The 24,291-nt window shown below is 37.1% G+C and overlaps 1 protein-coding gene and 1 long non-coding RNA gene across 4 annotated transcripts; both read right to left on the bottom strand.

The window, feature by feature from the left end:
- Positions 1-5,395: 5,395 nt before the first annotated feature.
- On the bottom strand, positions 5,396-10,386 carry LOC104089405 (cysteine proteinase 3-like). The gene is made up of 8 exons (XM_009594290.4): positions 10,023-10,386; positions 9,798-9,919; positions 8,240-8,355; positions 7,547-7,620; positions 7,084-7,348; positions 6,695-6,826; positions 5,963-6,098; positions 5,396-5,676 (listed from the first exon to the last, which is right to left on the bottom strand). Exons 1-8 carry the CDS (start codon positions 10,223-10,225, stop codon positions 5,639-5,641), a joined length of 1,086 nt encoding a protein of 361 aa, XP_009592585.1. The 5' UTR covers positions 10,226-10,386; the 3' UTR covers positions 5,396-5,638.
- Positions 10,387-12,557: 2,171 nt separating this feature from the next.
- On the bottom strand, positions 12,558-21,065 carry LOC138891505 (uncharacterized). 3 transcript variants are annotated; one of them, XR_011407777.1, is made up of 3 exons: positions 20,743-21,065; positions 12,862-12,943; positions 12,558-12,790 (listed from the first exon to the last, which is right to left on the bottom strand). It is a non-coding gene; the product is annotated as an uncharacterized lncRNA (long non-coding RNA). The 3 variants fall into 3 exon arrangements; XR_011407778.1 differs by having other exon boundaries at positions 12,558-12,769; XR_011407776.1 differs by having other exon boundaries at positions 12,558-12,943.
- Positions 21,066-24,291: the final 3,226 nt, after the last annotated feature.

Raw genomic sequence — 24,291 nt, 5'->3', positions numbered from 1 at the left:
CACTTGGTGCAACATCAAGGGTACTGCCCTCATCTTGTGAATCCATGGTCTCCCGAACAGAGCATTGTACCTCATGTCTCCTTCGATCACGCAGAACTTTGTTTCCTGAATGGCTCAGGCGATGTTTACTGGTAATGTTATATCCCCTTTAGTGGTCTCACATGCCATGTTGAATCCGTTTAGAACCCTGACTGCAGGCACGATTTGGTCTTGTAGACCTAGTTGTTCCACGACCCTCGATCTAATGATATTGGCCGAGCTACCTGGATCAATTAACACACGCTTAACTCGAGATTTATTTATGAGTACAGATATTACCAGTGCATCATTCTGGGGCTGCACGATGCCTTCAGCGTCCTCGTCGTTGAAAGACAAGTTTCCTTCTGATACCTAATCTCGAGTCCATTTTTCCCTCGTGATGGATACTTTGGTTCACTTTAACAACGGCCCCTAGGGAATGTCGACCCCACCAATGATCATGTTAATGATGTACTGAGGTTACTCCTGCTCGATTTGCTTACTAGAATCTCTATTCCTGAAATGACTTTTTGCTCGATCACTCAGGAACTCCCAGAGATGTCCGTTATTGAATAACTGCGCTACTTCCTCTCTCAATTGTTGGAAATCCTCTATTCTATGGCCGTGTGTTCCATGATATTTACATATTAAGTTGGGATCCCTTTGGGCTGGATTAGATTGTAGAGGTCGAGGCCACTTGATGTCTTTGATGCGTCCGATGACGGATATGATAGCAACAACATCGACGTTGAAGTTGTACTCCGATAACCTCGGCGCTTCCTTAGGCCTGATGGGCTTGTCGAAACCGTTTTTGCTGATGAGTCCCCGGTTATTTTGACTCCGATCGCTTCTCCTTTCATTTCTCATAGGGTTTCGTCCAGACCCGTTACCCTTACGATCATCGTTGTACGATAGATACCGATCCCTACTTTACCTTGGTTCACGATCAATGTCTCTTTTGGATCTATCACTAGCTCGGACGGGATAAACAGACCCGGAAGGGGCCCCAAGATGATCATCTTCGATCCTAATTTTTGATTGATATCGGTTATGCACATTGGCCCAAGTTATAGCCGGATATTCTACCAGATTTTGCTTCCACTGCTATGAAGCCAACGATCTTCGAGTATTGAGTCCTTGGGTGAAGGCCTAAACGGACGAATCGTTTGCCACCGGCGGCAGGTCCATCCGTTCTATTTGAAAACTTGACACAAATTCCCTGAGCATCTCCTTATCTCTTTGCTTTACCTTGAAAAGATCTAACTTCCTGGTCTCGACTTTGATAGCTCTGGCATGCGCTTTTACAAAAGCATATGCAAGCCTAGCAAATGAGTCAATAGAATTGGGGGATAAGTTGTGATACCATATCATAGCTCCCTTTGACAAGGATCTCCGAACTCTTTCAGTAGGATAGATTTGATCTCATCATCTTTTAAGTCGTTCCCCTTGATGGCGCACGTGTACAAGGTCACATGTTCATTTGGATCAGTTGTTCCGTTGTACTTAGGAATTTTAGGCATGCGAAACTTTTTGGGGATCGACTTCGGGGCTGCGCTCGGAGGAAAAGGTTTTTGAACAAACCTTTTAGAGTCTAGGCCCTTCAATATCGGTGGTGCTCCGGGGCTTTGGTCGACCCTGGAGTTGTAGGTTTCCATCTTCTTGTCGTTGGCTTCGATTTTCTTTCATCTCGTTTCTACCCATTTTTTCAATTCCTCGAGCATCCTTTATTATCTCAGGGTTGGTTCCGGGTTCAGCTTCATTTGGCCTATCTGTTGTTGGTTCATTTTTGCGAGTGTTTTCCCGAGATAATTCGGGCTCAGCTCTACTAGGAGCGCGACTTTGGTTCTACAGTTGGGCTATCGTTGCCTACTAAGCCTGCAGCATTTCGAAGATCACCCGTAAGTTGATCCCATCTCCTTCACCGTCACGAATATTTTAGGCTACCAATCGGACTCCCCGCGGATGTTATTCTCAGGATCGGTAGACAAATACGTGTTGATGGCCACATGTGAGTTGGCGTCGATCGAGTCCGCGACCGGTATTCCGTTGGGATCGACAGGGGGCACCTCGTTATCGGGCACCATATTGTTGTTCTCTCCATGTGGCCAGACTCAGCATCCGTGTTTAGAGGGGCAAATTGGGAGTTCGACATTTTAAACTTTGACCTTAAATTAAAGACACTTCAAAGAACAAGTGTGAAGTAGGGTGTGTTACAGAAATTTGTATCGAATTGACACTATTATTCTTAGCCCCACGGTGGGCGCCAAACTGCTTACTCTCAAAATCGGATAACAATTAAATTTGTAAGTGATTTTAAGGATATGCGGATTAATTTGATACAAAACGATAAATTGAGTTAGAATGGACAAATAGAGATACATTAAATTCAAACCACGTGAGAAGGATGATTCCAGCCTTATTGAAACATTCACTCTCGATCCGGGCTCACAGTGGACAATATTGATGAATGAAAGAAAGAGCTTACAATAACAGTGAAAATAGTAGTATATTGTTTTGGAATGTGTGTTACAATGTGTTTAATGAATTATGAGACCCCCTTTATATAGTAGGGGAATCCTACTCTAAATACAACTCTATAAAAGGTAAAAAATCTTCTGTTTAACTGATTATCAGTTCTATATCGATACGTGCCGAGATCCACGCCATGATATCCTATCAGTCGCGGATATTACGGCCTTCTGTTGGTTGTGCTTGATTGCCCGACAATATTCTCCGAAGTCTTTTAGGATTTAGATCGATCTCGAATCATGACCCCGATATTCTCGAGGACAGACAACGTGCCCTCGGACTCTGACTCGATGAGACCTTTGCTTCGATTCCGATCCTTCACAATCATATCTCGAGCTCGTTTTACCCTGTTGGAGGTCGGAGTGTATCATGAGCTCTGTTTTTACCCGCATACATTATTAATCTCGAGATAAGTTGTTCGCCCACCAAACAACACCTTAAGGTGGTGATTGTCCTTAAAAAGTGTTAATAAAAGCTTTCTAAAACTTAAGTTTTCCACACAAAAACTTTAACCACACCATTTTAGAAAAATTTCACAGTTTCTGTGAAAAACTGAAAACAACCTCTGGATTAACGTTTCAATTAAAAACAGTTTCAAAGGAATTTTAATATTTGCATAAGGTAAAAAGGTTTTTCGCAATACTATTTTCATCTTTTTCATAGGGCCTCACGTGATCCCGCTGGATTTGGAGATTTCGTTCGGAATTTTTACCTTTTATTTGCTTTCTTTCTTAAATTTCTGTAAAGACAGATGAATTTGAACTTACACGTTTAATCCCTTTTCATAATGAATCTCTTTCAATTCTGTAAAAGTACTTTTATTTAGCAGAAAAATCCTTTCATAGGTTCACATAACATTTTCTATCCGTGAGATCCTTTAAATCTTGGTGGGCTCCATGTCACCAATTAGACTTGAGAAAATGACCCTCTACCGCGCATCAAAATTTTAATAACACATGTTTTCCCCCATTGACACGAAATATCTCTCCGGCCCAAACATACTATATCTAATAGCCCGAAATATTACTATCCATAAATTGTATAGTGACAGTCTATTATGTATATTTTTTGTATAGTGACAGTCTATTTTGTATATTTTTTGTATAGTGATAGTCTATTTTGTATAGTGACAGTCTAATTTTTTGTATAGTGACAGTCTATTTTGTATATATTTTGTACAATGACAGTCTATTGTATATAAATTATATAGTGATAGTATATTTAATATATATTTCAACGTTATGCATAGTTATCTAAGAAAGAACAATCATAAAACTTCTGCAAATCAAAAAGATAATTCCAATTAGAACAATCATCGATAAGCTCTCTTTCCAATTTTGCTCTCCAACTATTGTTTTAGGTGTAAGGACTAAAGTAAAATAGAAAATAGAAAAAGGGATAAATTTTATTTATGTTAGCTAAGTATTGAAAGAGATATGCTGATTGATGAGCTTAGTTCAATACTTATAATAGGTCAATTTTTCTATTTTGATCCAGTTGCTTCGTAGAAAGAATTGAGGGAAGTGGCCTGCATATCTTTGTATAAAGAAATTAGTTTGGTCTGTTAAACACTTATCAAGATTCAGAGTAGTGTTTCTCATATTTGTGGAGGTGAATGGCTTGCTATGGTAGAAACGAGGTCCAAGCAATTGATTCCTTGATTTTCTTTATTTAAACCAATATTATATGTTAATAGTATATCAATTTTAACATCAGTGTTTTAATATATCTCTATTATCTATAATTATTTGATGGATTAAGCTTTTAGTGCTGAATTGAGTTATATAGCAGCTTACTTCTCTTAAATTCCATTGTTTTTAGGCTATGACTTGTATGGGGTCATTTTGTGGTTACCGGGTGTTTTAAATTTGGCCCGAGTGACTATAAATGAATTTGGGATCTTTATACAAATAGCCGGTCGTCATATTCATTATTTATTTTTTCTAGCCATATATATAGATTATACATTTATTATATATAATTATATATATATAATACATAAATTATGCATACATTATACCTTTATCGGTTATTTTTAGTTTAAACAGTCAGGTGAGCGGATATTTGAGTTAATTCTTTAATGAATTTTGCTCAAACTTAAAGTCCAATACAAAGAGGGCCACTGAGTAAGTTCCCGCACCGAAAATTCAGTAACAAGCTCTCTCCTTTAGCCGCGGTGCGGGATTAGGATTGCACACAAATTTGTGCTAAACTCTAAACCGCCAAGATTTGTGAAGGGGGTAGTCTTCCCCATATTTAAAATAAAGAACATCGATGCCCTTTAAAACATGCCCTGTAGTCACTTTAATTCTCCATTTATTCGGTATTTTTATTACATTAATATAATTTCAATTTTACTTGGTAGAGTTATAGATAAAATTTTAATAAGTTAATATATATTTAATAAGAATTGAAAAGATTGACAAACATTTAATCTAGTTTTAATAATTAAATACAAAAATCAATATGAGACATAAATAATGATATGTTCTATTTAATTTTAAAAATTGCCAATAAAATTATTTCAAATTCGAAAAGGATATAAAATTTAGTAAATCTACATATGAATATGAAAGAACAAAGAAATTGAAACATTTCAATAACAACTGATTAGAAAATAATGATACGTGTTAAATCGAGCATTAATTAAATTTAAAGTAAATATAAATGAATGAACTTTATAACTCTACTAAATATTACCTGCTATGAGAGGATCACAAATATTTCTAGGCATTTCTTAAAGGAAATCCTACACAAAGTTTTGATAGTATATATAAAAATTATATATTTATATATTAGTTTGGTTTGACTTTTCGATTTGATGGGGAATCATTACACACAGAGGCAATGACTTTCCAATCCGATAAATATTTTATTAGTAGTATAAAGGAATAAAAATTATTCAGCCAAGCAAATCAGTTCATCAATGACATCTTCGACAGTCCAATATCCTTAACTTATAACTTACAGTTACAGAGAACTTTCCTGCACAAGAATCATAGTACCCTTCATTTGCCGTTTAACATAAATCTGAAACTGGGAGTGGATACTTGTCACATATCCAACTTGAAGAAGATCCGATTTAGGGAACTCAAGCAACAATAGGGTATGATGCGCAAGTTGCAATACCTACAAACATATCATTAGGATCAGTTATTTACCTCATCAAAATCATGACTACATTGACTAGAAAGTTTTTATTATTATTTGTGTCGATCTAAGATGAACTCAACTTGAACTCGTATATAGAATAGCATTATAGTTCAGATTTTGTGGCCTCTTTTTTTATGGTCCAAGTTGAAAGTTATTTTTCATTAATTTATCCTAATAGGATAAGCTTTCACAATCCGAAAGCAGTGTGCATCCAGTATGCAGAAAGGGGGAAAGGAGACTTGATGATGTGGGAGAAACTTACCACACATGTTCTTTCCCATCTCCATTTTGAAGTATCCATTGTCACCCCATTCAGCTCCCCACGAGTTCTTGATCAGCCAATATGGAGTACCATTATCAACACCATATCCCACAGCAAGAACAGCATGGTTCACATCCTGTCAATGCAATAGAAAATGTTAATGTAGTATTATGTCATTGTCTCGCATATTTAGTGAAGGTCGGACCATATACTTTGTTGATGTCATTGATATTTAACAAAAGAAGAAAAAGAATATGTGCCTCTTCATTGCAGCAAAATCAATCATGTCTCAGTGCCAGATTAGTTGGGTTGGGTGGGGGTATGAATCCTCTGTGTACACTGCTCATCAGACCTTTTTATTCCAATACTACATAATCTGTATATTAAGGCAGATTAGGAGTTTCTAAAAGTAGAGACTATTTCAATCTTTCCTATCATCCAGCATCTTTTTTTGGTTGACAAAGCATGGTATCTTTCCTATCAGTATTATGACACTCGAATTGTTAAAAATCAATAAACACAGAGAGAGAGAGACACACACACACATTACGCATAACTTAAAGATAATTGCAGACACCCTTCTCGACGAGTAATCAAGCACTGGGTTATAACTAACTACTGGGTACAATTCTTTCCCCTACGGTGAGTTACATGGAAAATGTGCTTCTTCATCGACAAAGAATAGCAGATTAAAAGGGCAATATCTCAAATTCATCGGAACTAAAAACTCACCTGGGGAGTGTTGCCACATACGGTGCTGCTGTAAATTCCACCCTTGTACTGTTTGAAACCTTTTACCACCTGATAAGCTACACTAACCGGTCTAATAAATGCAACCGCGTATTTTAGTTCATCTTCAGCACCCTGTAATTATAAATGTTTAATTGTAAGGAATCCAACCAATGCCCATTGACCTTTTCAGGTCAAATAACGCATATTAAAAGATCCACTCAACTGAAAATCATCAACAATGAAACACTAGAACTATGAAAGGTTTTTCCCGTCGGAAAACTACAATAATCTTCCTTTAGTGTGTCAAATACAAGAAATGATAAGCACTGATGTAAGCAGTTAAAAGCTGATCCAAGACATTGCTGTTCCAGAGTAAAGAGGTATCCTACCTTGGTAATATTAACAGAATCAACGACTTTAACAGCAACATTTTCTGACGAGAATTTGCATACACCAGCCTTTCCAGCATAAGGATATTCTTCTTCAGTGTCAAGACCACCACTGTATTTAATGTACTCAAAAGCCTGTGATGGAAGCCCGCCATGGCATCCAAAGTTATTAAAAGCTCCAGCACAGTCCAAGAGCTGCTGTTCAGACAGAGAGATGTTCTTCCCAAATGCCTGGGCATATGCTGCCTCCAGAGCACCAGTAGTGCTGCCAAAACATCATGCGCCGACTCCGTCATTTTTCAACTTCAGAAACCCGAATAGAATGGAAAGGATATAGAATTTACATGTTGTTAAGAATAAGTAGTTTAGGCTTAACGCATAGTTGATTAACGATTGATAGGTAGAATGCCATTCCAAACTGAAAATTTAGGAACCTAGTGACATGATCCTAACTACTCCTTACCTGAATGTCCAGCAAGACCCGCACTTGCCCTGCTTCTTCACTGGGCTTACTATCCCTGCTTCCCTCCAGTCTTTCTGAAATGACACATTCGGAGATCAAAATTAGGAACAAGAGCTACTTTTGGTAACCAACAATTCGTTCACTTAGCACATGCTCTTCTAGGCAGCGGCTGAATGGAAGGCAACTGTTCCTGAACTTACTACTACTTTTAGCTTGGAAAAGAAGAAAAAGTAAATATATATAGATAGACAATACACACACACGTTTTTCTAAACACACATATATACCAAATTTTTATTTCATTCAGATACAGTGGATGCACCAGTACTCTGCACCTCTTGACTTAAAATCCTACGTCCAGCGTTGCTCCTAGATGCAACAGCTATCTATGTTGTCATCTCAAGAAATTCCATCATCTTGAAAGTAATAAAAGTTAAAACATAACAAAGTGATAAAAATCCAATGAAAGAAGAATGACAGCAATATTAGGCTGCAAAATGGACAAGACTAAGCATTTATGAATTTTCCTTTTAGGAGAACATACAAGATAGAGGCACAAAGAAAGCACTGAAAGCTAGATTTCCAATAACAGGATTTCCGGTTGGAGTGAATGGATGCAAATGGTAATGATTTTTGAGAAAGTATCATAAACAACTGCAGAAAAAGATATAATGGAGTTCTGATTGCAAATACCGTCTCTGGTAGGTTGACATTAGTGAGCTGAAGATCGCTCTTTGTGGTAGCGGAACAGTTTTGAGGAGCTCCTAGCCTTTCTCTCCTAAACTCATCCCATGTTAGGTCAGTAAACTCTGCCAAGAAGCATAGTCATTGTCAAGAGCAAAATACAGCAAGCAAAATATGCAGTGCCTTCTTGTTTCTTTATTTTGTTTGTTCTTCTCCTTTACCTTGACCTTGGTTTTCATATTTTTATTTTCCCTTTCTTCACTCACGTACAAGAAATCTGCTAGGAGTTCTAATTAGAAGTAACAAAAACATTAATCTACTACATTTTGAACCACAAATCAAGTTTTTGGCGTCGTTGAAGTCTTAAGAAGGCATCCACCTTAGCATCCGCACCTGGGCACAACAAGGTTGAGGGAACAGAGGGTGAACGCGCAGCATCCACCCCAGCATCCGATGCTGAGAAGATCAAGATGAGGCGGACGCGAAGCATCCAACTCAACATTAATCCCTGAAGCTGATTCGGGAAAGCAAAAGGAAAACTTTGGCCCATAACTTTTGGACGCAATATATAAGCCAAAAACGGCTCTTTTAGGTCATCGAACACACTTTTTGAAGGGGATTCGACCTAGGGAGAGCAAGGAGCCGCCGTGGAGGCCGAATTTCATCTTCTTCCGCCAAACTTAGTAATTTTTATGTTTCTTTGTATGATTTGTTGTTTGGCTACCATGTCTATGTGGAGCTAAACTTCACGTTCTAATGTTCTGGTTCTTTCATGACTATTGTTATTCGAGTTGATTTTCGTTTCTTGATTTATCATATTAGTTTATTTATTCAATCTTGCGCTTAATTATTTGATTGCTTGATCACCAATTAAAACTATCTACGAATCTAGAATTGAACTCGAAAGTGTGAATTCTAGATTGCATATAGGATTAAATAGAGCAAGTTCTTGAACCTGGGTATCGGGGAACGGATTTGCGGTTAGGATAAACATATATACCCGATTGCCTTGCTTGGTTGATTTACACGAATTTCAAATGCGTTCTTGTTAGTTCTAATTCCATAGACATATTGGCGTTAGGTTAGCTTGAATAGACGAGTAAGAACTCGAGAGATTCTTATGAGCAATATTAACACTGCCAACCAATAAACTAGATAAATTAGTTAGTCAATTCAATTGAAGAATACAATAGGAATGTTAGATAACTCATAACCCTAGATCGTTTTCATTACACTGATAATATAAAAATCAGCTCTTCCTTTGTTCAGAGTTCATTATTTATTTTCTTTTTAGTTTAGTTACTTTTGCATCACTACTTTTGGGTTTAATCCTTGTTTAGATAATTAACAAGTCCTCATGGGTTCGACACTCTATCTTATCACTTTATTACTTGACGACCGCATATACTATACAAGTCAACTTTATGTATCCACTCTATTCAGATCATTTCATGAACTATAAGTAAGAAGAAAAACCAAAACGAAAAAGGGCAAATTGTCCATAAAGGCATATATTGTCCAGCCTATAGCTAATAGGAAACCATATAGTATACACAAAGGCAATTACCATTGACACCAAGTTTGTAGGAAAGTCGTTGCTTGTTGTGAGACCTAATCATCTTCAGATTGTCCAAGTATATCTCAAACCTTTGCTTGATCTCCTCAACTGAGTCGTATCTCTTCCCATACCTTTTAAAGTTAACAGATATCCCAAAAATAAATAATTTTTAAGTAAAAAGGAAAACAAAGCTTATTCATTCAAATAGGAGGAAATTAGATGAATCGAACTGACCTGCGAACAAAGCGAACGAAGGAGAGAGCACGGCGCGTTTGGCCGATGAGTTGGAGAATTCCATTCTCCAGCTCCTGCAAACCGTCGGATACTACTACTTGCCTGATCGGATTATCATCGTCAAACGTCAACGCTCCGCCTTGTGCGGCGGCGATTGAGGTCGCGATGAGTAATAGTAATAGTATAATCGAGGCGCGAGTCATCGTATTGTTGTTCTTCTTCCTAGGGGAACGTGGGAGCTGAGTATTACTAGTAGGAGTTTGGGATAAGGAAATGTCAATTATGTAATGCGGCTGTCTGACAGTGTTGAGTAAAGATGCTTTCTTGTAAAAATAAAAAGTATAAATGAACGTGGGTGTGATTTTTGCTGGACATTTTGTAGTTGGGTACAATATTTAAGCTTTGGAATAGGAAATACTCTCTCTGTTTTAAATTGGTTATGATATATGAAGAGTTAAATGATTTTCTTGAACTACGGTAGTTTGGATGACTTTTATTACAAAGGTCATGATTTAAAGTACTACTTTTCACATGGTTGATGTTCAGAGAAAAAATTGAAGTTGAAATTGAAAAAACTATATTTGAAGATGAATTTTATTTGGAAAACAATTTTTATCTTATTATTTTAAATACTCCTCAAACAAAGTTTTTAATATTTGCAAAAGCTGATGGAACTTCAATTAATCTAGAATTGATAACAGAAGTCAGGCGTTTCCCTTCTTTATATCTTTTTCCTATAGGGGCAATTCCTCGCATTTTTGATTACATTATTGGTAAAATCCAAAAGAGGTTATCTGGTTGGAAGGCTAAAACTCTCTCTATTGCAGGTAGATCTACTTTTATCAATTTTGTGGTTATGCTTTACCAATCTCGGTGTGCACGAAAATATATAGATAGAATAACTAACAAGAATTTTCTATTACTATGGGGTAATAAGGAGGAGAAACAGAGAATGCACCTTGTAAACTAGGATATTGTCTATAGGAGTTAAAAGAAAAGGTGCTTTGGTTATTAAATTAGAAGTATTGAGAAACCAATATTGTAATTCTCGCAAAACATGATTTCAAATTGGCTAAAGATTCAACTGCTCTTTGGACTGCCATTATTACATTCAAAATCAAACTATATCGAATTGTCTACCTAAGCAAAATGCATCATATTTCTGGAAATGTTTTATGAAAACCAAGGATGTTATGCTTATGGAGGCAAAATAAAATTTGGGTCAAGGAAGATTGATAAACTTTTGGCTTGATTGGTGATATGGTGACAGGCCACTCATTTACTAAATTAATGTTGATATTTACCAAGTTACACATCTATTAAAATACTGTTGTGATGATGGATGAAGAATGGGATCTCACATTTGTGGCTCCTTTTGTTGGCCATACTGAAATCAATGCTATTTTATTTCTAACAACATAATTTTTGTAAAGCTCACTTGGGCTGAAACATGTCAAGGTAAATTTAGAATCAAATCATCTGGCATACATGAGAACTATAGGATCGAGGCGCAATCTAGAGATGCTTCTCTTAGAGGGCTCTTTAGAATGATCAAGAAAAATAGATGTTGAGTTACTCAAGTAAGTTGCGGCAAACTTCAAGCTTTATTACAGAATTATGGAGATAAAAAAGGATTAAAACTAGCAAAAGCAATGGGCTACAAAGATTTTAAAAAATGGAAACAGATTGATTGTCTTCTGGTCGCCAAGCTTATTAATGAGGAGGACATACAGTATCACTCGCTGAGGGCTATTATTGAAGATTGCAAATATTTGTTGAAAGTCAACAAGGCCGCCACCATTACACATATATGGAGGAGATGAACCACTCTGCTGATTTATTGGCAAACGAAGGACACAAACACGAAGTTGATTTGTTGATATGGAAAGTCGCACTTGTATGAGGTAATAAAATTGATAGATGTCAGGTGGATGCCCGTCGAATTGACACGTGGCAGTGAAGACAAATAAGATATGAATCAGCAAATAGCTGGCATCAATTACGAACATGCGACCGGTGATGAGTGTGTTCCGAAGACGCTGGAATCGGGAACGGAAGTTTGAAAGGAAGATATTGATTAGAAATGGCAGTATTCAATGAGTAGCCGTTACAAAGAATCTTTGTATTTATAATCAACCATTATGCAATTCATATTAAAGAATAGTTTGATTTGGGGATCTTTCCTCCCTGAATTGAGCTATAAATAGGAGAATTTGTACTCATTGTAGATGTGAAAAACATCTGTACGCAAAAAGGCTAAACTTGCTCTTATTTTATTAACAATATTCTTTCTTTCTGTTTAACATACTATTCTTATTCTTGCTTTCGGAGAAGCTCATTTTACATTCAGGTTTACATTTTCTTCAAGTTTCTCTAATTAGTTTATTTCTGTTCTTAATTATTTTATATTCTTGGTTCAAATTAGTTCATGTCTATAAATCACATTACAAATTCAATTATACAGTATTACGGGTAAACAGTTTGGCGCCCAACTTGGGGCATAGACAATTGTGGTATTACTTTGATCCGTTCATATGTTACTAACGCTTTTTGTTGCTTTTCATCACTAATGTAAAAAACATATATGGCAATTGATGATTTGAACAACTATTTCAACGTTGGAACAAACAATGAGCATGACGATATGTTCCAGCGTGATAATTCAATCAGTGAAACTCGCAATGATGGAGATGAGACAACTCCGGTTCACAAAGAATGAAATCCTCGGCGCGTGAGAAGCCCAACTCCTGATGATATGGATAATGAACCTGTTGTTGAAACAATGAAAGTTTCGAGAGCGCAATAAAGGAAAATTATGAACCATCTCTCAAGACAATACCGGATAATGACGGAGCTCTAGCAAGCACTTTTGGTTGCCTCAAATAATTCCAATGAAGGAGTTTGAGCCCCTCCCAGCATACCTGCAAATTAAACAGTGCTAAAGAACCGGTAACATCACTTCGAGGGAGAAGTTTGGATTTAATAAAAATTAAGCACGTGGTGCAGGTAGTGGATCCGGAAACGATAACAACACGAATGATCCCTTTAAAATCAAGCTCATGAGATTCATGATTGAAATGAATCATCGGATGGATCAAAATTCTGAAGAATTCCACGCCCAGATGGATCAGATCCTGGGAGCACCACCGATATTGAAGGGACCAAATTTAAAGGCATATATACAGTTGCCGTTCAAACCAAGGATGACCCCGGAGTTGATTTCGAAAAGATTCAAGATGCCCGATATTCCGAAGTATGATGGAACTTCGAATCCACAAGAGCATATCACAACTTATACTACGACTGTGTTGGCCCGAGTAATTTTGTTTTGATGATTGACAAGGAAATATATACACGAACCAGGTCCATACACAGTATATCCAGGGCACAGGCAGATTCAAGCACAAGGCATGCATGTGAAGGGGGTAAGAACAAGTGGTTATATTTGATATCTCCTGAACGAAAATATTGCATAATTGATATGGAGCAGGACTCCTTACTTGAAGAGAATTCTATCCTAGATAAAGGAGGAGTTAGAAATTGAAGATAACTAGAACTCTTTCATCATGGAAGAGTGTAGCATTAGAACTCTAGTTGATCATATTATACTAACTCTATATATTTTAGGATGTTCTATTTTACAGGTACGCATAAACGATGAAGTTAAACAAGAGTTGAGAGCAAAATAACAAGGCATTTTGTGAATAATTCCTGTGTGTTTCAAGTGTGCAACCTGAAGCTACATGAACCAGATAGAAGAACCAGTTCTAAATGTCTCTCTTTTATTTTAGTTTTATTGTAGTAGGGCTTTTGAGTTGTACCTTTTAGCTTTCTCTAGAAGCATTTGTACTCTGTACTTTGAGTATATCGTTCAAGTTAGAGTTAACTTGAGGTTGTCCCAACAGTCTGAGGCTGGTTGCCACAAAGGGTTAGAGGTAATCCTTATATTTATAAGAGTTTTGTAAATGCTATTTTTGGCTTAGTGATTTAGTGAAGTGTTGGGAAAAATCCTACTGGGAAGCAGATCATATTTTTTTCACCTTTTGAGCCAGGTATTTTCCACGTAAAAATACTTATGTTCTTTACTTTCTACATTTATTATTCCGCAACTATAGTGTAAGGAACACATAAAAGAACCAAGTCCTTCTATAATTTGTGCATGCGAATAATTGGACACCACACAAATCACCCCTTCTTGTATGGTACTGAAGTATACAATATCAATTGGTATCAGAGCATGTTATCCTTGAAAAGACTAATACCTTAGGAGAAGATCAAGATGAGTGCACCATCTAAAAATTGAGAAGGGCAATCCACTGCTAGGCCACCACTCTTTAATGGCCAGTACTACTCTTGGTGGAAGTCAAGAATGAGAGATCACATACAGGGAGAGGACTATGAGCTGTGGGACATTGTTACTGATGGTCCACTGGCTACTTGAAGAAAAATGCTGAATGAGTAGATGTGCCAAAGACAAGAGTTGATTGCAATGCTGAGGATCTGAAGAAGTGGGAAAAGAATGCCAAATCCAAGAAATGACTTGTTTGTTGACTTGGTCCAGATGAGTACAGCAGAATCCAAGGTTGTTCCACTGCTAACCAAATTTGGGATACACTGCAAGTAGCCCATGAAGGAACAACTCAGGTGAAGATATCAAGAGGAACTCTACTGTACTCTCAGTATGAAAACTTTGCTATGAAGGTTGGAGAAATCATTCAGGAGATGTACACAAGGTTCACTACATTGACAAATGAACTGAAATCTCTTGGCAGGATTATCCCTGAAGAAGAAAGAGTTGAGAAGATACTCACTAGGGTCTTGCCAATTACTTGGGAAAGCAAGATAACTGCCATCCAGGAATAAAAAAAATATTGCTATACTCCCTCTAGATGAATTTATTGGAAGCCTCACTACCTATGAAATTATGAGACAAACCATAAAAATGGATGTACCTAAGACGGAAAGGAGTTTGGCACTCAGAATCACTGAAGGTTCTGATCTGGAAGATGGTGAAATGGAAATGATCACCAAAGACTTCAAGAATTACCTAAAGAGAGGAAAGAGTTCTTCAAAAAGTGGAAGCTACAACAAGGCAAGAGTTCCGGAGAAGCAAACCAATGATAGATGCTACAAGTGTGGAAAGACTTATCACATGATCAAAAACTGTCCTTTGTGGGAGATTAAATGGAAGAAAGAAAGAGCTGAACGAAGGAACAGGAAGAAGGAATAGGTTCATCCCAAGAAAGGCAACAACAAAGGATCAACCAAGGTTATGGTCGCTGCTTGGGGAGAAAACTCAGATGAAAGCTCAGATGATGATGATGATGATGATGAACGAGCACTAATGGCTATTGGAGAATCTGATGAAGAAACTGAGGTAAGTGTCTTTTATCTCAAAGACAAGATTAAATTTTTGTCTAAAGAAAGATTATCTGAACTATTACTAGAGCTAATTGATGAATCCGAGGATGTGAATAATGAAAAAGAATAAGATTCAAAAGAATGTGTGATTTTGAAAGCTAAGTACAAAAACCTGGAACTTAGGGCTTGCGAAACTTAAAGTGAAAATACTGTGTTGAAGAACCAGGTTCATGCACTTGATACAACTATTCTAGAACTTAGATATGAAAATCTAAAATTGAAATTAGGAACAGGTAAAAAGACAGTTGGTGACACACAACTCACTTTAGAAGAGAATGTAGGTAAAATGAAAGATGATTTTTATAAAAGGGATTAACAAGTAAGAGTCTTAAAGGAGGACCTGAACAAGGTCAAGCATGTGCTATACAGAACTTGCAAATGGAACAGGTCCTCTAATGCGCTTTCATGTATACAAGAACATCATAGTAGTAACATAAGAGGACTTGGCATTGGGAACTCTGCTCCTAAGTGGGATCCCAAAATAAAGTACCTCACACTCCATGAGAATAAGAATTGCACACACTGTAGAAACACTGGTCACTATAAGAGTGATTGCACTACAAAAGAAAAGGCATATCAAAAGAACAAAAATTTGGTTCTTGGGAAAAATAGGTTAGTAAGTTGGGCTAAAAAGAATTTGATTTATCCTTTTGCCTACATAAAGGGACCCAAACTAGTTTGGGTTCCTAAGACTAACCTCTGATTTTATATTGCAGGTCCAAGTGAAGGGGAGCAGCCAAATATAATACATGGATAGTGGGTGCTCGAAGCACATGACAGGAAGCAAGAACAAATTTCTTTCACTTGATGACCTTAAAGAAGGTAATGTCTCCTTTGGAAATGGAAAGAAAGGTGAGATCATTGGGGTTGGAAAGGTAGGTAAGACTGATTCTCACTCTATTGAGAGTGTCTACTTGATAGATGGACTGAAGTACAGTTTAATAAGTGTATCCTAATTGTGTGATAAAAGTAATATGGTAGCCTTCACCTTACAAAATGCTTTGTGATTAATCTTACCACGGACAAGATAGTTTTGCAGGAAAAAAAAGTGAATAACATATATATGGTAGATCTGTCCATACTCTCAGATAATGAACTCACTTGCTTAAGTGTGTTGGACAATTATCCCCTCATGTGGTACAAGAGACTTGGACATGCCAGTCTAAGCCAACTCAACAAACTAGTCTCCAAGGACTTGGTGATAGGGATGCCTAATATTAAGTTCAAGGAAGATAAAGTTTGTGAGGCTTGTGTAAGGGGGAAACATGTAAGATCCTCTTTTAAAAGCAAGAAAATAGTAAGTACTACCAGGACGATGGAACTGGTCCATATGGATCTATGTGGACCAATGAGAACATTGAGCAGAGGTGGTAAGAGATATATTATGGTGCTTGTTGATGATTATTCTAGGTTTACTTGGATACTATTTTTAACATCTAAAGATGAAGCATTTGATATGTTCACTTTATTTGTTAGAAAAACTCAGAAACAACTAGGTAATCAACTTACATCAATTAGGTCTGATCATGGTACTGAATTTTAGAATGCTAAATTTGCCGAATTTTGTGGTGAGCATGGCATAGATCACAATTTTTTTGCTCCTAGAACTCGACAACAAAATGGAGTAGGTGAAAGAAAGAACAGGACATTAGAGGAAATGGCTAAGACTATGATACTTGCTAGTTAACTGCCTCATAGCTTCTGGGCAGAAGCTGTGAACACTACATGCTACATCATAAATAGGTGCATGACTAGACCTCTTGTTGAGAAGACTCCTTATGAGTTACTTAAAGGGATAAAGTCAAATATATCCCACCTTAGGGCATTTGGATGCAAATGCTTTGTGCAAAATAATTGAAAAGACTCCCATGGTAAGTTTGATCCTAGAAGCAACGAGGGAGTATTCTTGGAATATTCTTTACATTAAAGGTTATAAGATTTATAACAAAAGAACTATGTGTGTAAAAGAAAGTGTACTTGTTGTTTTTGATGAAATTGACATTATTTCTAAGAGGTAGGAACAAGATGATGAAGTAATTGGGCCGGTAAGAAACTCAAATAAAACTACAACTCAGCCTGAAGCTTCACCAGAGGAAGGAACGGGCCCTTCCACTCAATGCAACCAGATAGGGGGAACTGAACAAAGAGGAACTGATCCTCAAACCTCGAGGGAACTTGTCCATGAACCTGTTCCTCAGCAACAAAACATTGAAGGAATATCTAGGGAAAACCAGATGGTTGTGAAACCTTACAAGTATCAAAGTTCTCATCCCATTAGGAACATAATCATTGATCCAACCTCTGGAATCAAAACCAGATCTTCTTTGAAGAACCTCTATGCTTTTGGTGCTTTTTATCTCTTATTGAACCTAAAAATGTCTTTGAGGCTTTGTAGGATGCAGATTAGGTGAATGCAATGCAAGATGAACTCAACCAATTTGAGAAAAGTCAAGTTTGGCATATGGTACCAAGACCTAAGGACATATCAGTGATTAGCGCTAAATGGGTCTTCAGAAACAAACTTGATGAAGATGGAACAGTTACAAGGAACAAGGTAAGATTGATGGTTCAAGGATATAGTCAAGAGGAGGGCATAGACTATGATGAGACTTTTGCTCGAGTTGCAAGATTGGAAGGAATTAGATTCCTTATAGCCTTTGCTACTTACATGAAATTCACTCTCCGTTAGATGGATGTCAAGAGTGCCTTCCTCAATGGCTATCTAAAGGAAGAAGTGTTTATCAAGCAGCCTACTGGATTTGAAAGAAAGGAATGTCCTTATCATGTGTACAAGCTTGACAAGATACTTTATGGGCTCAAGTAGGCTCCAAGAGCATGGTATGAAAGATTATCTAAATTCTTTCTTGAACATGGCTACAAGAGAGGTAAAATTGACAATACTTTATTCTTGAAAGAAAAAGGTAAAGATCTCTTGGTAGTTCAGATATATGTTGATGATATAATCTTTGGAGGAACTACAGATATGTTAATTAAAGAATTTGCTAAGCTAATGGGGAGTGAATTTGAAATGAGTATGATGGGTGAGCTTAATTTATTTTAGGCTTACAAAATAAACAAAATTCAAATAGAACTATGATTCATCAGCAGAAGTACGTGAAGGAGTTGCTTATAAGGTTTAAAATGGAGGATTCCAAAGAAATAGACACTCCTATAGCAACAACCACAAAATTGGATATAGATGAACCTGGTTCATCTGTTGATCATAAGATGTATAGGGGAATGAATGGATCTTTGTTATATCTCTCTGATAGTAGACTTAACATTGTTTTCAATGTAGGCCTTTGTGCTAGATTCTAGGCAAATACAAAGGAGTCTCACTTGACTGTTGTCAAGAGGATCTTGAGATACCTAAAAAGTACAACTGATCTCTACATATGGTATCCAAAAGGTAGTAATTTCAACTTAGTGGGATATGCTGATGCTGATTATGCTGGTTTTCTTATAGATAGAAAGAGCACTTCAGGTATGGCATATTTTCTTGGCTCATGTCTTGTGTCTTAGGCCACCAAAAAGCAAAATTCTGTGGCCTTGTCTACTGCTGAAGCTGAGTATGTGGCTGCTGCCTCATGTTGTGCTCAATTGTTGTGGATCAAATAACAATTAATGGAATTTGGAATTGATGTAGGTTGTATCCCCATCTTTTGTGATAACTCCAGTGTAATTAGTATGACTAAGAACCCGGTTCATCAGAAAAGAACTAAGCGCATATATGGTAGGCATCACATTTTGAGGGATAACTATGAGAAAGTCTTGATTACTGTGGAATTTTGTGCTACTAACAAGTAAATATCTGACATATTCATGCTCTAAGTAGAGATCACTTTGAAAGAAATATGTTAGAATTAGGGATGATTAAGATCACCTAAAAGGAACCAGTTCTAACTCAATAATTGGTTAGATAATTTATGAATTTTGTAAATAATTAGATTTGATTTTGCTCAGTCTCATACTTTTATTAGTATAGTCTTGTGCCATGTGCTAAAATGTCTCACTAATCTCTAATTGTATTACCCTTATTTTCTTGGAAAATTTAGACTTACACAAGAGAATTCTCAGTGAACAACCTGGTTCATCAAGATTACATGGTATGTACTCTCCACTCCGCATATTTTGAAATAACTGTAATTTGATCATGATAAAAAAGAGAGTCCCATTTAAAGGAAATCCTGTTGGATTTTCAGGTAACCACATGGGCAGATGTCCATAATCGTTAAGAATCAAAAATTAGAATTGAAGATGATCAACTGAGTTCTTCGGTGTCATCCAAACATCACAATCGCAATCGAAATCAGGAGAAGTTCATAAGTGATTTCAATACGGGCCGAAGGTCTTCCAGGAGTCGTTTCCAACCTAATGAAAGAGTTGATGGGCGAGGAATTAAAGGTTTGAGGTCTTAGGAAAGGGTTGTATCAGATAGAAGGACGGATCATGCTCGGAGTAGCAGGGTTTTGCAGGAGAAAGAACCATCGAGGTCCCGGGATTCAGCATATCCCTGATTATCAGATTACAACTTCAATATTAGTTTGGTAAAATTGGTTTCAGCTATTAAGGAGGCAAGATTTCCGAAACTAATTTAGTCAGATCCTAGTCAAATGGATCTTAGTCTGTGGTGTGAATTCCACAGAATGCATGGACACAATACTAGGGACTGCTGGCATCTTCGTGAAGAGGTTGCAACATTGTTGAAGAACAGTGATCTTAGAGAATTTCTGAGGGACCGGGCCAAGAACAATTATGGGAGAAATCGAGATGCTACGGAACCAGTCAAACCGGCCAGAGGGTCACCCTGTTTAATAATAAACATGATTTTTGATAGAGTTGAAGTAAATTGGTGACATTTATTGCAGCAAAAAAGATAAATATATCAGTAAATCATGGAAAGAGAGTCTGAGAAGCATCAGAAGATGATGAAATTACCATCATAGAAGAAGCTATTGATGGCTTTATTTTACCGCACAATGATGCTCTAGTAATTTCACTTAATGTTTTAGATTTTAAAATTAAATGCGTGTTGGTTGATCGAGGTAGTTCGGCCTATATCATCCAGTTGAGAATTTTGGAATAAGGAAATTTAACCGGAAACATAGTTCCAGCAATAAAGCTTCTGGTAGGGTTCAACTTAACGAGTATTACAACTCGAGGGGAGATTTTCATGCCCAAACATGTCGAAGGAATAACGAAGACCATTTTGTTCGAGGTAGTAGATGGAGATATGGGATACAATGTGATCCTTGGTAGGTCATGGATTCATGAAATGAAGGTTGTGAAATCAACTTACCATCAATTGCTGAAGTTGCCTACGCCGGATAGGATCAAGCATATTAGAGGTGATCAACCTGCTACAAGAGAAATTAATGCAGTCACCTTATCCAACAACAAGGCGGGAGGAACGAGCAAATATCAAATATAGGAACCGATGTTTGCTGCCCTTCCCGACCCGGTCGAAGTTGTTGGAGTGAAGGAGACGTAGGAATATTAATATGTGCCTAGATCCTTTCAGGTACCGGAAGAAGCAGATGCCAAAAAGTTGACTTCAGAGGAACTGGAACACGTTGCTTTGTTTATAGAGTTCCCACATAAAAAGGTTTACCTAGGAACGAGGTTGAGTCCTGAAATAAAGCTTAAAATTATTGAGTTTTTTAAAGCTAACTTTGATTTCTTTGCATGGTCTTATTTTGATATGACAGGTATTTCACTAGATGTGGATATCCACAAATTATGTTTGGACCTAAATTTTCCACAGGTGAAGCAAAAGAAACGGCTAATAACGGGAGTCAGGAACAAGTTTGTTAAACAAGAGGTAATCTGGTTGCTAAATATAGGTTCAATTCGTGAAGTGAATTATCCTGATTGGTTAGCTAACATAGTGGTTGTTCCTAAAATGAATAATAATTTTAGAATGTGCATAAATTATAAATATCTAAATTAGGCATGCCTTAAAGATTCTTTCCCATTGCCAAACATTGACCAAATGATTGATGCTACGGCCGAGCATGAATTGATGAGTTTTCTTTATGCGTATTTATGGTATAAAGAAATTAGGATGCACCCGAAAAATCAAGAAAAAACCTCATTCATCACAAATTGTGGCACTTATTGCTATAATGTGATGCCTTTTGGACTTAAGAATGCCATAGCCATTTATCAGAGTCTCATTCGAATGATGTTTGAACGTCAAATTAGTAAAACTATACAAGTCTATATTGATGAAATGTTGGTTAAGTGTCTTAGTGCAGGAAGTCATTTGACTATAAGAGACATTTGATATTTTGAGAAAAGACAACATGAAGCTCAACCCTAAAAAATACGCTTTTGGAATTGGGTCCGGGAAGTTTCTTAGCTTCTTGGTTTCTTAAAGAGGAATTGAAGTGAATCCCAACAAGATTAAGGCCATAGAAGATATCCCTGACCAACTGGCAAGTGCAAAAGAGGTGCAATGGTTGACTGCCAGGTTGGCAGCCATTAGTAAATTCATATCGAGCTCATCGGAAAAATATCATTATTTTTTTTCATTTTTGAAATAAAAGAATTATTTTTTTGTGGACTCCGGAATGCCAGCAAGAATTGAGAGACATGAAAAGGTACTTGTCCAGTCTTCGATTAATTTCTAAACTGAAGAAGGGTGAACAATTATTAATTTATTTAGCAGATTCGGTAGTTGCGGTGAGTGCAGTCCTGATCTGGGAGGAAGAAGATATGCAATTTCCTGTTTATTATATTTGTAAAATACTAGAGGGAGCAGAGACACGTTATCCGCACCTGAAAATGCTGGCTCTAGCACTCGTAGTTGCCTCTCAATATCTTAGACCCTACTTTCAATGTCACCCAATAGCCATTGTGACGACTTTTTCCTTGAGGAATGTTCTTCATAAGCCTGAATTATCGGGTCGATTGGATCAATAGTAGTTGAAATTAGTGAATTTAATATAGAATATAAACCTCAGACTGCTATTAAGTTACAAGTTTTGGCCGACTTTGTGGCTGATTTTAATCTGAGAATGATGTATTTAGCTGCTAAAGAAGAAGTTCTAGTATTGGGAACCGTTTCCAATGTATGGACCTTATTTACGGATAGAACTTCCAATGTAAAATAGTCTGGTCTTGGTATAGTGCTAATCACTCCTTCGTTAGAGACCATGAGACAGGCCATTAGAACTGTTCTTTTGACTAACAATGAAACCAAGTATGAGGCTTTGGTTGCAGGACTTGAATAAGCTCGAGGACTAGGCTCTGAGGAGATTGAAATAAGGCGTGACTCTCAGCTGGCAGTGAATCAGATATATGTAGTCTTTGACACCAAAGAATAGCGCATGCAGTAGTACTTGAATAAAGTTCAAGTTTTACTTTCCCGATTTAGGGAGTGGTTAGTAATTCAAATCCCAAGGGAAGAGAATGTGGAGTTTGATGCGTTCGCCAATTTAGGCTCGTCCACGAAAATAAAAGGAGCTAATTTCGGTGTAGTTGTTCAGCTGATGCATTCAGTCCTGGATGTGGATGGGTATGGCGAAGTTAACTCGACCAACCTAATATGAGATTGGAGAAATAAGTTTATAAAATATTTAAGGCATGGCAAATTGCCTGAAGATTCTAAAGCCTCTGAGGCGCTACTAACTAAAGTTGCTCATTATTTCCTTGTTGATGGTCAATTATACCGAAGATCTTTTCAAGAACCATTGATTTGATGTTTAGGAATATTAGAGGCTGATTATGTGATGAGAGAAGTTCAGGAAGGGGTTTGCGAAAATCATTCCAGTGCACACTTATTGGTTCTTAAATTGATAAAGGTTGCTTACTATTGGCCTCAGATGGAACAAGACACGAAGGAATTTGTACAAAAATATGATAAGTGACAGTGTCATGCGTAATTATTGCATCAGTCAGTAGATCTTCTACATTCGGCGGTGTCATTGTGGCCATTCATGAAATGGCAGATGGATATAGTTGGTCCTTTGCCTCAAGGGCCCGAGCAGGTAAAATTTCTTTTAGTTTTAACTGATTATTTCACTAAATGGGTTGAATAAGGTACTTTAAAAAATATTGGAGAGCGATAATTGATTGATTTCATTTTGGATCATATCATTTTGCCGGTTTGGAGTACCAAAAGAAATTGCTTGTGACAATGGGCCATAATTTATAGGTTCTAAAGTCACAAAATCTCTGGAGGGATTGAAGATAAAAAGGATCACATCTTACCCATATCATCCAAGTGCTAACAGTCAAATGGAGTCAACCAACAAGGTAGTAATTCAATACCTCAAAAAGAAATTAGAGGATGCTAAAGGCAATTGGCCAGAAGAGTTACCGGGAGTGTTATGTGCATATTGAACAATAGCGAAGTCAAGCACATAATAAACACATTTTTCCCTTGTGTACGACGCAGAAGCTTTGATTTCTACTGATACTAGGGAACCAACCATAAGGTATTACTGGGCAAATGAGGAGAATAATAAAGCAATGATGATTAAGTTGGATTTACTTGAAGAGCGTTAGAATTTAGCATATGTGAGGATGGTGGCATAAAATCAAAGGATCAAAATGTACTATAATCGTAGAGCAAATCTTCAATATTTCAAAGTCGGAGATTTGGTTTTGCGGAAAGTTACTCAAAGTATCCGAGAAGTTAATGCTAGAAAGTTAGGACCAACATGGAAAGGACCTTACTGGATTTCAGCTATAACCGGTAAAGGTTCAAATTAGTTGGAATATCAAGATAAAGTAAAATTACCAAGAAATTGGAACATGACTCACCTTAAAAGGTATTACTGTTGAAAATCCTTGATGATACTAAAAGTATGTGCTACTGTCACGACCCAAAATCCGCCTAGTC

This window comes from Nicotiana tomentosiformis, chromosome 5, assembly GCF_000390325.3.
Source record: "Nicotiana tomentosiformis chromosome 5, ASM39032v3, whole genome shotgun sequence".
In the NCBI taxonomy this organism is placed as follows: domain Eukaryota; kingdom Viridiplantae; phylum Streptophyta; class Magnoliopsida; order Solanales; family Solanaceae; genus Nicotiana; species Nicotiana tomentosiformis.
Note: the sequence above shows the minus strand (reverse complement) of the source record. Positions and strands in the feature narration are given on the sequence as shown.